The 13,511-nt window shown below is 32.8% G+C and overlaps 4 protein-coding genes across 4 annotated transcripts; 3 read left to right on the top strand and 1 right to left on the bottom strand.

Annotated features, from left to right (window-relative positions):
• The first annotated feature begins 2,141 nt into the window (after positions 1–2,141).
• LOC130902973 (matrix metalloproteinase-2-like) lies at positions 2,142–4,424 on the top strand. Its single transcript, XM_057815257.1, has 2 exons — positions 2,142–3,054; positions 4,159–4,424. Exons 1-2 carry the CDS (start codon positions 2,142–2,144, stop codon positions 4,422–4,424), a joined length of 1,179 nt encoding a protein of 392 aa, XP_057671240.1.
• Positions 4,084–6,800, top strand: LOC130902972 (uncharacterized). The gene has a single exon (XM_057815256.1). It carries the CDS (start codon positions 5,340–5,342, stop codon positions 6,798–6,800), a length of 1,461 nt encoding a protein of 486 aa, XP_057671239.1. The 5' UTR covers positions 4,084–5,339.
• LOC130903028 (uncharacterized) lies at positions 4,467–5,276 on the top strand. Its single transcript, XM_057815296.1, has one exon. The coding sequence runs from the start codon at positions 4,467–4,469 to the stop codon at positions 5,274–5,276; it is 810 nt and encodes a 269-aa protein (XP_057671279.1).
• A 2,828-nt stretch (positions 6,801–9,628) lies between the features above and the next one.
• On the bottom strand, positions 9,629–12,194 carry LOC130903023 (piggyBac transposable element-derived protein 4-like). Its single transcript, XM_057815291.1, has one exon. It carries the CDS (start codon positions 11,784–11,786, stop codon positions 10,008–10,010), a length of 1,779 nt encoding a protein of 592 aa, XP_057671274.1. The 5' UTR covers positions 11,787–12,194; the 3' UTR covers positions 9,629–10,007.
• Positions 12,195–13,511: the final 1,317 nt, after the last annotated feature.

Here is a 13,511-nt window from a genome sequence, read left to right as displayed (position 1 = left end):
TTTTCATATTCGTTTTCGGTCTCAGTAACGTACTCACTTTCAAAAGAAGAATCAGTTTCAGGAATGTCAGTTTCGAAAATATAATCTACATCATTTTCATCAGTTTCTTTAGATGTACCGGCTTCACATTTGTTTTGAACAGCAAAATTATCGATGCTTGATAATAATAATATGTTGTGTTGTGTGACGTTTTCTTCTTTGTTATATTATCATATTCTTTCGAAAGTGAAGTGAGGCAGTGACTCACATTATCACAGTCAGTGTTTGTAGCATTAACATTATGGCACTTATTTGAAAATGAAGTGAAGGAACGACTAATATTACAGTATTTCATAGTCTCATTTGATTCTTTATTACTATTGACATTAAGTCTATTACAGTTGGGAAATTCAAGTTCCTGTGTATGATTGAAGTCAAAAATGATGGACACAGATTCTATATGCAGTGAGTCTAAATCTATCAACTGATGTTGATGAACAACTACTCCAGCTTCTGGTTCATTCACCATTTCAGTTTCAGTAACGGTGCTGTCGACTTTTTTTAATTGTTATGTACTTTTGCGGCTAATTCTAATAGTTTCTGTGTTCTATTAGACGTTATTTAAAATTCTGCAATCAAAGAAACTAAATTACACATTACGAAAAATCAAAAACGGAGATTTTAATTGTTACTTCTTAGTTATGTACTATTTTTTTTAAATCTAATAACACCTATCTTCAAGTAACAAAACCGAAGTTACCCGAACTGTTTAAAAGGAATATCACCTATCTGAACGACAATTAATTTAAGTGCTTTTCGCAGTGATTACATTAAATAGCATCTCAAAAACTTGACAAAAAGCAGACTATAATGTTACAGTTAGTAGCTAATGTGCATATTTTAACCTCCAGGCTAATAACCAATTAAGTCCAAAAAGTCATTTTGTTGATACTTACCTTAGCAGAAACTGTCACATCAAACTCTATACAGTAACTGCCATTACGGTTTCAAATAGGAGATATTGCCATGCGCAGTATAAAAGCAATTTGAAATAGAAGGTATTAGAATACAAAGGTTATGTACATTTTTGAATTTTTTAGCATTTTGGCGCTATTTCTATACGATCTGCAAGAAAATTTTACAGGTTATGGTACAATAGTCTCATTTTCGCTTAAAATGCAGATAGGAGGTATTAGTAGCTCACCGACGATATTCTGTGTCTATAAAATTGCAAAATTCTTTTTATTCACTGACGCGCACTGTATAAATGTAAAAGTAAGAGTAAATCGTGGTAATTAAAGTTTATAAATCAGTTTGGAGGCAGTCCGTCGCAGTTTGTATAGAACTGTTTAAAATATGTAACAAATTCCCACAACCTCTCGTCCGTCCAAAGTAGCTTTTAGCTTTGTAAAAATATTATTTTTCCCAGCTTTTCGCATGCCTCCAAAGTTAGTGCTGGTGTTGTTGGAACAAAACCCTAATATCTTGCGTTCTAAATTATGTTTTTTCAATACCTCTACAAAATATTTGATAACTATGTCAAACGTTTCTCCTGGCAAATCCTTCAATAATTAAATTATGAAAAATATCTGACAAGTAAAGGAAGAAGTTTAATTCCTTTGTGATTTGAGGCGTCTGAATGCACTGATATAACACTTACATTCCTTAAATCTTTAGTCAATATTTGATTTGCAGAAAAGACTGAAATTGAAGTGGTTAAAATTGTTAAGATAGGTAGTAGTATTATTTGAACCCCAAATTTCTTCCTATATTAGTAGATGAACAACGTATGTCTGACTATAGAAATAGGGAAAACCGTGTGTTAGAGAGAGAGCAGCGAGACAATGTTTAAGAGAGAGAGAGAGACTTCGTTTTTGCGCATGCGTAAAGTTATATATTCGTTGCGATGATAACAGCGGGAGCGCTGATATACCAGGTCGGTTAAAAGTCTTTGGGTTTTAAAAAATTATATATACCATTATTATTCGCTAATCTTGTAACATAAAAGTATAATGTATAAATAAAAAGAGATTTTTGTCAATGTAAGGTATCACGCACGTAATCGAGTCGGTTAAAAGTCTTTGGGTTTTTTAAAAATTATATATTCCGTTATTAATGTGATTGGAAATTAGTTTTTTGAGGATAGCAGAAGAGTGAAGATCATGTTAATCATTATATTAGCTGCAGTACTATGTCCAGTACTATGCGTTGTCGACCAACAGTATGCTATGAAGTATTTACACCGGTTCGGGTACGCAAATGAAAATGATTTGACTAAACTTGAGGATTATTTGTTGAGTTTTCAAGAAAGATATAATATCCCTGCAACGGGAGAATTAGATGAAAATACAATTCAACTTCTAAATAGACCAAGATGTAATGTGAGTGAAGCAGCTTCCGACGATGATCATTCTTTTAGAGTTAAATCAAAATGGTCAAAATTTGATTTGAAATGGTATTTCCCTCAGGCAACTCCAGAATATCTTAAAGTAACCAAAAAGGCTTTTGAAGTGTGGAGTAACAGTTCAAAGTTTAAATTTGAATTAATACACAAAATACGGCCTTATGCTCCCGATATATCTATTACAGTTGTACGGGGAAAGCACTATTTTCGAGCAAATTGCCAAGGTAGAGGTGAGTGCTCCGGTACATTTGATGGGCCCGGAAAGGTGTTGGCACATGCTTATTTCCCAAAAGGCAACAGTTGTATAGAGCTTCATATTGATGCTGATGAGAAGTGGGATTTAAGTTTGGATGGATCAAGTTCAGAAGATCAGACTAGCCTACTTATGGTATTAATTCATGAAATTGGGCATATTTTAGGAATTGCTCACAGTGATATTGAGACAGCAATAATGTATCCATGGTATCAATTCAACATTGCTCCTAAATTGGATGAGGATGATAAAATGGCCCTTGAAGCTCTTTATGGACCAATCAATACATATGTAAATAATCCTTTCAAACCAACATCAGCGCTGCCACCGACTACAAAGACACTTGCACATCAACCAAATGAATCGGATAAAAATTTATGCGACATAACACCGGAGTATATGTTCATTGCCATGGCTGGTGAATTTGAAAATTACCATTTATATATTATTAATGAAAATTCCCTATGGAAAATTGATTTGAACTCGAAACTTATTAACTTATTCCCTCGCAACCAGAAATACTCGATGATTATTTACCTGAAGAAGTGGGTCCCATAATTCAGATTTTTCAAAGTTCTTCAGATAATTTAATAGCAGTCAATGACCGTAAATACTATGTAGCAGATTTTCCCGCTCTACAAATACTTGAGGAAAATAATTTAATTATACCTAAGAATTCTCAAATAAACACAATGTTTCAAAGCAATCATGGGAAAATATATGTATTTTATAATAACAGTAATTATATTGAATTTGACAAGAACTTGAAAACTGTTCGGAATAGAGGACAAATAAAAGATATTTTCCCTGGACTACCCACAGATGTTACAGGAGCATTCCAGTACATTGACGGACACATGTACTTTTTCAAAAACACCACATACTACAAATATAATGAGTTTACCAAAAAACTTGTTGCAGCCGGTCCCTTTAATTGGAACGTGTTCGATATTCCATGTCAAAATGGAGACCTTTTAAGTCATCTCAAAATTTTATTAACAAAAATAATTTCTTTTTATCAATGATGTTGTATATTTTAAATAAACTCTTATTAAATTTTTTTTTTTTGGAAATTCCCGAACGCCAATCTTAAGATAACTTTTACCTATTAATAAAAAATTTTTTGATAACGCAGGAAATTGATAAGAATATTTCTAAACCAAATGGACCACATGTACAGGAAATAGTGAAAATTTATTAGAATATTCGGAAACCATATGGACCACATTTACAGGAAATTACAAAATTACAAAATTGTCACAAATAAAATATTTTTTCTAGAACATTCTATCACAATCGTATGGAGATAGTGACATGAGTATAAATAAGATGTTGCATTGTGTTGGAGTCAGTCTCTTCCACTGCCAACAAGAGAGAAACCAGCTCTGAAGAACAAATACTAGTATCTGTTAAAATTGTGCCTTAACAAAAAATGTAAGTATTTTTTTTTTCTTGTGGGTTACGCGCTCTCTCTCTTTTCAGATGGATTTAAAAAAAATTAACGCAACGTCTCTAATTACAGAGAGAAAACCAATAACAAAAATACAAGATCTACCTTTGAATACTCTGAGGGCTATAAAGAAGGCAAAAATAGTCAATTCCAAATTCGGAGAATCAGTTTTATTGGATTTAGATACAGAAGTAGTGTTTTTACCGCAAAGAGTCACAAGTGTCTACAAACCAGTCATTGAAGAATTTGAAAAGGAAAAATACGGAATTATATTCAAGGGATTAGTGGATGTTGGAAAAAATCAACGGCTAGCGTCATTTGAAATTGAGGAACTATAGACGTGCCTAAGACACAGAGAGAGAGAGAGAGAGGTGAGTACCATGAATATTGTAAAAAAATCTGAAAATTTACTGCAAGTCATTAAAAATGTCAGAAAAATATTGTTTGATAAGATAAGGGATAGAGATGTGGAAATTTGGTTGAATCGATTGAAAAAACAAATTAAAGTATGTAATTTGACAATTAAAAAAGGAGGACTGCATGTAGGTACAATTAGGAAATTACAAACATACATAGGACATTTCAAACATTTTAAACAACTTATTTCAAATAGGAATATAGGTATGGGGCTGAATAATAAACTGAAAAATAGAGTTAAATGGGAAAATGTAGCGTCTGCATTTACAAGAAGAATTAAAACCGGACTTATAGTAAATTTATATCATAAGGACTTAACGAAATTTTTAAATGATTGTCAAATAATTTTTAAAAATAAAATAAGGGAAATTTTTAGGAAAAAATATTCTGTTGTTGAAGTTTATGTTTGTTTTTGTGGAGAGTTCATTAAAAAATCTGGTGAAAATGAAATTTATAGTTTCCATTATTTTATGACTAAAAATTCTATTATCGATGTATCGACCGATATAGAGCGATGGTTTTTCGAGAACGTCAAAGATAAAATTAATTTTAAATTATCAGAATTTCAAGAGAGGGACTCTGGTTTTGCATTAAGTAAAATTATTTCTTTAGAAGTAAATATCAATAAATTTGAAATTGGAAACGGCTCATCTTATATTAAACTTCCAGAACCTATTCAAAAAAAGCGAGGGTGCATAAACATTAAAAATTCTGACCAAGCATGTTTTTATTGGTCAATTGTTAGTGCTTTGTACCCAGCCAAAAATAATTAAGAACTCACTTCCTCATATCCATATTATAGCACAGTCTTGAATACACAAGACTTGGAAGCTCCGATGCCCCTGCATCAAATTTCAAAGTTTGAAAAATCTAATAACATTTCCGTCAATGTCTATGCCTTGGATTTAATTGAAATAAATAATAAAAAACCATTTTACAAAGTATATCCAGTAAGACTTGCTAAATCAATACACGAGAAACATGTAAATCTTTTATTAATTCAAAATACATATTTTCCAAAGCTAAACGATTATGAAGCACCTCCTATAGATAATGACAATTCAGAAATCACATATCACTACTGCTGGATCAAAGATTTGTCACGTTTAATTAATAGTCAGTTAAGTAAAACTACATATAAAAAATTTATTTGCAATCGCTGCATAAATTATTTCAGTAGTGAAAGTAAATTGAATGTCCACTTGAAATTATGCTCTGAATTAAATAATTATAAAATGTCTTTTCCAAAATATGAATCTGTTAGTTTTAGAAATTATATATATAAACAAACTACGCCTTTTGTAGTTTATGCCGACTTTGAGTGCATGCTAGAACAATTTACAGATAAAACACAGCTTCATAATAAGACAAATAAATACCAAAAACATATAGCATATAGTGCTGGTTACTATGTAAAATGTAGCTACAACGAAGACTTGAGTTTTTTCAAGAGCTACAGAGGTAGCGATTGCATGGATTGGTTTGCAAATGAATTATCGAATTTAGCTGAAAGTATTAAATCAGAAATTAAAACTATTACACCTATGGAAGAAAAACCAGATTTACGTGTGACAACAATGTGTCACATATGTGAAAAGGGTTTTTCCTCTACAGATATCATTGTTAGAGATCACGATCATTTTACGGGGAAGTTTAGAAATTTTGCACATCAAGCATGCAATTTAAATTTCAAAAAACTGTTTGTTGTACCTACAGTTTTCCATAACTTAAGTAACTACGATAGCCATTTCATCATTTCGGAATTAAGTAAAAGAGGAAACATCAGTTTACTCCCCATAAATAAAGAAAAATACATTTCATTTACACTTAACGATTCAGATACAAATATAAAATTTCGATTCATAGATTCACTGAGGTTTTTGGGTGCTTCCTTGGAAGAATTGGCTGCTACATTGAATGATAATGATTTAAAAATTTCCAAAAGAGAATTTAGTAATTTAAGTGTCGAACAATTTAAATTAATAGCCAAAAAAGGGGTTTTCTGTTACGATTTTATAGATAGTTGGGAAAAATTAAATACTTGTGAACTACCACCAATAGAGGCCTTTTATAATAAATTGGAGGATAAAAACATCAGTATTGAGAAGTATTCTCATGCTCATGCAGTGTGGAAATCATTTGATATTGAAAATTTGGGTCAGTATTCTGATCTGTACTTAAAGACCGATGTTTTACTTTTATCAGATGTTTTCGAACAATTTCGAAGAAGACCCTGCATGGTACTATACAATGCCTGGATATACTTGGGACTGTATGTTGAAATATGTAGGATGTAAATTAGAGTTATTGCATGACGTAGACATGATCATGTTTATCGAGAAAGCAATTCGAGGAGGAATTTCGGTTTGTAGCAGTAGATTATCGAATGCTAATAATAAGTACATGCCTGAATATGATTCTACAAAACCCTCAAAGTACTTACTCTACCTGGACGTCAATAATTTATACGGGTGGGCTATGTGTGAACCATTACCATACGGAGGATTTGAATGGTTAGATAATGAAAATTTTGATGTTATGTCTGTGGCAGATAATTCTTCCGTAGGATATATATTACAAGTAGACTTGGAGTATCCACATGAATTACATGATCTTCACAGAGATTTTCCATTTGCTCCCGAACACCGCAAGCCTGTAGGCTCAAATTATTCCAAATTAATGACAACGCTTTATTGTAAAAAAGAATACACAGTTCACTATAGTAATTTAAAACAAATGTTAGCCAACGGTTTGAAAATTAAAAAGATACATAAAATTCTGAAATTCAATCAATCTGCATGGCTGCGGCCCTATATCGAACTAAATACTCGTTTGGGGGCTGCAGCTACCAATGACTTTGAGAAAAATTTATATAAATTGGCAAATAATGCTGTGTTTGGAAAGACGATGGAAAATATACGGAAGCACCGAATTGTAAAACTTGTTAAAACCTGGAATGGTCGATACGGGGCCAAAAATTTGATATCTAGTGTTAGGTTTCATAGTCGAACAGTTTTTAATGAAAACCTAATTGCAGTAGAACTCACTAAATCAGAATTGGTTTTCAATAAGCCTCTTTATGTTGGTATGACAGTTTTGGATTTGTCGAAGCTGTGTATGTATCAATTCCATTATGATTACATGATTCCGAAATTGGGTATTGCTAGATGTAAATTAATGTACATGGACACAGACAGTTTTGTGTATGAGGAGGTGCTAAAAGCTGATTTAACAAAATTCGAAACTTCAGATTACCCCATCAATAATAACTATAATATTCCACAGGTAAATAAAAAAGTTCTGGGAGTTATGAAAGATGAAAACAAAGGCCAAATTATGACTCATTTTGCAGGCTTGAGGTCTAAAATGTATTCTTTTAAAGTTCAATCAGGTGCAATAGTAAAAAAGGCAAAAGGAGTTCGATATAATGTAGTAAAAAACAAAATAAATTTTGAAGATTATGTAAACTGTTTAAATGATTTCAAAGAAAAAAATATTACTCAACGCTGTATTAGGTCATATGCTCATAACGTATATAGCATAGAACAGACAAAAATTGCGCCCAAAAGTCCTCATGACGATAAAAGATATTTGATTACCAATAGTTATGATACGCTGCCGTGGGGTCATTATAGTATTCCAAACTTACTCTCTTGTAGATAATGAACTCCTCAACATTAATGGAATTATGCATCATAAAAATTTGTGAAACGATAAAGTCAGCAGCTGATTTCGCAGAGCAATCCCCTCTTCCTCGGAAATTGACCGAAAAAATTTCCTGGTTACAAATGGAATGCGATGATAAAAGAGGCTGAGAGTAATCCAAATTCTTCATCCATTGGAATAGAATATATTGACTATAATAAAGAAATACCGTTATATTTAAGAAACACTATATTAAGTAAAACAAATTGGGGAGATATGTTTGAAGAATCTACTTACTGCCTATGGTCTAGTGGATATTGGCTTCCACAATATCGTATAAATGTTTGTAAATCATGTTATTTTGTATTTAGAACGGTCCATAAATATTTAAAAAAGAACATTTTTGTTAATTATGATCACTGTCATGAAGTATTTGATGGTGACGAAATTGTTGAATGTGTATATCAAGAAATGTCCTATTGGTGTCAGAGTTGTTTTAACAAAGTCTTATTCATGATAAAATCACATGAGTCCTGTATTAATAATTTACATGAGATGCCTAGAAATAATCGTTTTGATGATTCTGATATAGACAATGACATTGATACTTTTGAGGCCGCTATGCAGTAAAAACAATATTCATGGAATGTATCTCTCTCTCTCTCTCTCTCTCTCTCTCTCTCTCTCATAAATGTAGAATATTATCGTTTTCTTATTATAAAATTATTCCTGTGTTTTTGCGGTATTATGAACGGTGGCGGTTCATAATGCCACATCAAAATATCTGTTTTATCATAGTTTTTTTTAGTATGCGTTTTAGGTGATTTATATGAGCGTTGTTAGTGTTAGACATAAGTCTGTGCCCAACTGGGCTTTATTAGAAATGTATTTTTATTTTTTTTTTTCTTTCCACTGGTCATTGTGATGTCATCCTTCATGTATAAGTGTTATACTATGACAGTCACCAGAGTAATAAAGAGTTTCAGCGATAATGTGAGCTTTTATTTAAGAAAAAGCAGTAAAAACAATATTCAAGGAATGTATCTCTCTCATAAATGTAGAATATTGTCGTTTTCTTATAATAAAATTATTTTTAAAATTCTTGTGTTTTTGTTAGTTTCCAATATATCTTTATGTAATAGCAGTAAAAACAATATTCATGAAATGTATCTCTCTTGTTGTTGCGTCAAACGTCACATCGTTACGTCAAACGTCACGTCGTTATGTCAAACGTCACGTCGTTAAGTCAAACGTCAAGTGCTGCGTCAAACGACCATCAAACGTGTCTACGTATGAGAATGTTCTCTTTCGTAATATATCTTCAGAAGAGTACAGACGTCGAATTGAAGAGTTTATTAACCCTCTGACAGGCGCAATATGATTCGTAACTTGTTCGGGCGCAATTCATCTGAGAGATCAAGTACACAAACATGCATTAAATTTCATTGTAAAAGGAAACAATATTATTGAGCGACTCAAGTTTAATAAAAACATTTATTAAAACATATTATTTTACAATAGAAACAAGTTGCAACAATAAAACATTTTTGCTAAAATAAAATTACGGCTTAATGAAAGCTTCAGTCTGAAGTATTTTCATTAAATATTCAATATAATTATATACATCCATCTATATTCATATTTACAATAATTAAAAATTAAAATTATTACTTAAAACACAAGAATATTTGATATTTCCAAGAAAAGTTAGAATGATACATGTTTAGAAATACTAATTTATAAAAGTTAAAAGAAAATATACGAAAAAAATATTATAAAGAACTAACAGAATTGCGCAATAAAACTTACATCCTATCAAAGCTAACACACATTGAAAAAAAATGTAGATATCACTTGTACTATTCGGAATCGATTTCGCCTTGTTCAACATTTTTCTTAAAACAATTTTCGCATACCATACATGCATGCTCTAGGCAAAATACTTCTGAGCAGCATTTTTTGCAAATATATTTTGAGTAACGAACTTTTTTCATTTCTCTACATTTTGTGCATCTCTTTCTCTGACCATTGTGACATAATGCTTGTTGATCCTCTTGTTCCTGAGCAGGTCGAAACTGTTTAAGTTTTATTTGAAGGTCAATCGGCATTCCTACTGATAACATACTTCTTCTCAGCAATTGGTCTCTACACAATTCCATGGATAATGACTTCAAATAACTTCGTCTTGCATTTGTTTTGTAAATATTCAAATTATTATTGGCATAATAAATTATTTGGGAATTTATTCCAGCAATATTTATTAAGGCAAAAAATATTACCATTGGCCATCTCCGAACATTTCTTGCCACATTGTAGGTTGCACATAGCTTGTCGACAACATCAACTCCAGACTTTAATCTGTTGTATTCTAGAATTATCTCCGGTTTTCCAGACTCTTCATCTACTTCATTGTCATTGTGCATGCTGGAAATTAGTAAGACATTTTTTCCTTTTTTTGGTATATAAGATACTAATGTACAATTTTTAGTAAAGCCAAATGAATTGCTATTTATTGGCCTGTATTTAGTGTTGATAAACTCAGGGGGAAGTTGAGGCTTGTTTTTTCTTATAGTTCCCAGCAAAGACAATTTTTTTTCTTTCAAAAATTGCAACAACTCAAAACTTGTGAACCAGTTGTCACAAGTTATGTTTCGCCCAGTTCCGAAAATAGGCTGTGATAATCTTAAAACAACGTCTTTCGGTGAATTGCTCATTTTGTAGGGTCCCTCTGGCTGCTTGCCAGCATAAATTTCTAGATTATATGTATAGAACATTTTAGCATCGACAAGAGCATAAATCTTCACTCCATATTTATTAGGCTTAGATGGTATGTATTGCCTAAAGGAACACCTTCCGCGGAACCCTTCCAGCTTTTCGTCTATTGTCACGTTTTCCCCGACTGAGTAGCTTTTTTGGCAGTTGTCTACAAATAATTGGAAAATATCGCGGACAGCTGCCAATTTGTCTTGAGCTTTTCTGGACTCTCTGGTGCTAATGTCATCAAATCGAGTGCATCTCACAAGAAATTTAAATCTCTTTAAATTCATAACGAGACGAAACCGTTCCACACCACACCCGTCCTCTCCCCACAATTCTTCCAAGGATTGCCGATTACTCCTAAGTACCCCAGCAAGATAGAGTAATCCGATAAACGCCTTGAATTCAGCTACATCTGTAGGTTTCGCGTCTCTATCTCTTTGAAAGCGGATACGAATGCTTTCAATAAATATGTTTGTGTAATTCACAATCATGTTTATTATTTCCTCAGACATAATGCATTTCCAGCATTCTAATGGAGAAGAAGCATTTCGTGCTTCCCCTATCACACCCGGCAAATGCATCAAAACATTTTGACTTGCTCGTTTTACCCGGGTGTTAGGTTTTTTTTTTGACCATTTTGTAATCTTATCTTTACCGAAACAAACATCGGTACAGCATTCATCTTCTTCAGAGCTATCTCCTTCTTGCTCTGAATCAGAGTCTTCTTGCCTTTCTTCAACTATGTCTTCTGCGTCGGTATCGGATTCGTCGCCATTGTCTTCATTTTCCAGCACGTCCTCTTCATTGAATAATAATTCATGAATGGCTGCGAGGTCGTCTGGGTTCTGGGTGTTAAAAAGTTCCCGTCTTTTTACCATTTGATTCTGTAATAAAAAAAATAATAAAAGTATAAATAAATCTCACGTTCGGGCGCAACTCATCTGACAGATTAGTTCAGGATTAATGGTTTTTAATTTTCAATAAGTAAGTATGTAATCCATAATAAGTAAAATTAAATAGTAATATCAAAATTAATTAAGATAAATTTGCAAAAAAATGAAATTAGTTAACTTACGTGATCAGGCGCAATTAATCTCACAGATTCAACCTTCTCTGACGACATCATAGAACGTACTGGATCTAAAGTGGGGGTAGGGTCGGCAAGGAGGGTAGGAGTCAGGAAGATAGCGGGAAGCCCTGCTCTCTGTGGTGAAACACTGAAACTTGGTAGACCAAAACAAATTCTACTCATCTCACAGATTAAATGCGCCCGACGGAAGGTTAATAGCATTGGTGAATTAAAGAAAGATATTGCTTTCTATGGAGATAAAAGTGAGGTTATGAAACAAATGCAGAATCTTAGTTTATTTGATAAGAAAGTGACGTGGAGCAGTCTTCACTGGGTGCCTGAAGAGGTCCATCAGTTGGCCCGTAGACTGCCGCAATCTACTTATCCGTTAAGACGTATTCAACCTACACCATGTTCAACAGAACAGAAGGGGATATAAAAAATGAAATTAATTCTGTTTTTGCTATGTCTTGTAAAATATTAGTGGCTGTATTTGTTTTAATTTTAAAAATTATTTTGAAAATTGTAAAACGAAAATTCCAATCTTCATGTAATATAAAAGTTGATGAATATACAGAGTGTTTCAATAAAACCCATATTTAAAAAAAAAAAAAAACTTTATTTATAATGGTAATACAGTATTTAAAAACCAGTGACGGAGACGTTGTACATTTCTTTCAGTACATGAAAATAGTCCAGATGCGTGACAGGGGTTTGGATCTTGAGCAAAGTTTCCAGTTTCACAGGGTGTACCATCAAATTTGCAAACGTCAATAATATGTGGAAAAATACCGAAAATGTGACATTTCTTTTGCAGAAACTCGACTTTTTGTTGTCCTCGAACGTAAATGTAGTCTGCGGCATACAATAACTTGCTTTCTAATATTTCATTTACTTTAGAATATTCTACATCTCCTGAAGAGTATCGAATGCCGTGCACATTTCTTTCCAAGTATTATGTGGTCTTTTTGTCCTCGTTACTTAATGTAGAAAACGGTTGCGGTGGTAAAAATATGTAATGTGAACTTTTGAAGCCAATTTCTATGGTGAGCTCTTTGGCAACGAAAAGACCGTCTACGACAAAACCTTGAATGTCTACAAAAGCTACTCTCATGTTGACGTCTGCTCGAACACTAACTCACAACATCTAGTTCAAGCTTTTAACAATTTCGCTGAGGGGGAAGTATTCCATTACACAATCGTGAATTATGATGACTTTGGTATTTTCGGGAAAACCTATGTTTGCTTCAATGTCAAGTTTCACATCGACTGTGGATGCCTTCATGCTTTCCTTCTGTTTTGAACAATCGATAACAAACAATGCTCGTTTCTTGAAAGAAGAATAATCCAGCAGGGGGCGCTTCTGTGTGGAGTTTGCGTAGTTGGGATAGAATTCAGTATAGTTAAAATAGGCTTCATTGTAATCAGTTTTAGCGAAATCCAATTGCATTCTTTCATTGGGCCAATAATCACCATTAAGTGACAGACTTATACTTTGTACGTCGGTATTGTCAAATAAAGTCGGGTCAGCTGT

The sequence above is a fragment of the Diorhabda carinulata genome, chromosome Y, assembly GCF_026250575.1.
Source record: "Diorhabda carinulata isolate Delta chromosome Y, icDioCari1.1, whole genome shotgun sequence".
Classification (NCBI taxonomy): domain Eukaryota; kingdom Metazoa; phylum Arthropoda; class Insecta; order Coleoptera; family Chrysomelidae; genus Diorhabda; species Diorhabda carinulata.
This window is presented reverse-complemented; position numbering and strand designations above follow the sequence as displayed.

What these genes read in the sequence shown, in the direction of transcription:
- LOC130902973 (XM_057815257.1), top strand. Translation starts at nt 2,142, where the DNA reads ATGTTAATCATTATATTAGCTGCAGTACTATGTCCAGTACTATGCGTT. An exon ending in TATGTTCATTGCCATGGCTG is followed by an intron (nt 3,055 to 4,158) that starts GTGAATTTGAAA and finishes CTCTAATTACAG; the next exon opens with AGAGAAAACCAATAACAAAA.
- LOC130903023 (XM_057815291.1), bottom strand. Translation starts at nt 11,786, where the DNA reads ATGGTAAAAAGACGGGAACTTTTTAACACCCAGAACCCAGACGACCTC.
- LOC130902972 (XM_057815256.1), top strand. Translation starts at nt 5,340, where the DNA reads ATGCCCCTGCATCAAATTTCAAAGTTTGAAAAATCTAATAACATTTCC.
- LOC130903028 (XM_057815296.1), top strand. Translation starts at nt 4,467, where the DNA reads ATGAATATTGTAAAAAAATCTGAAAATTTACTGCAAGTCATTAAAAAT.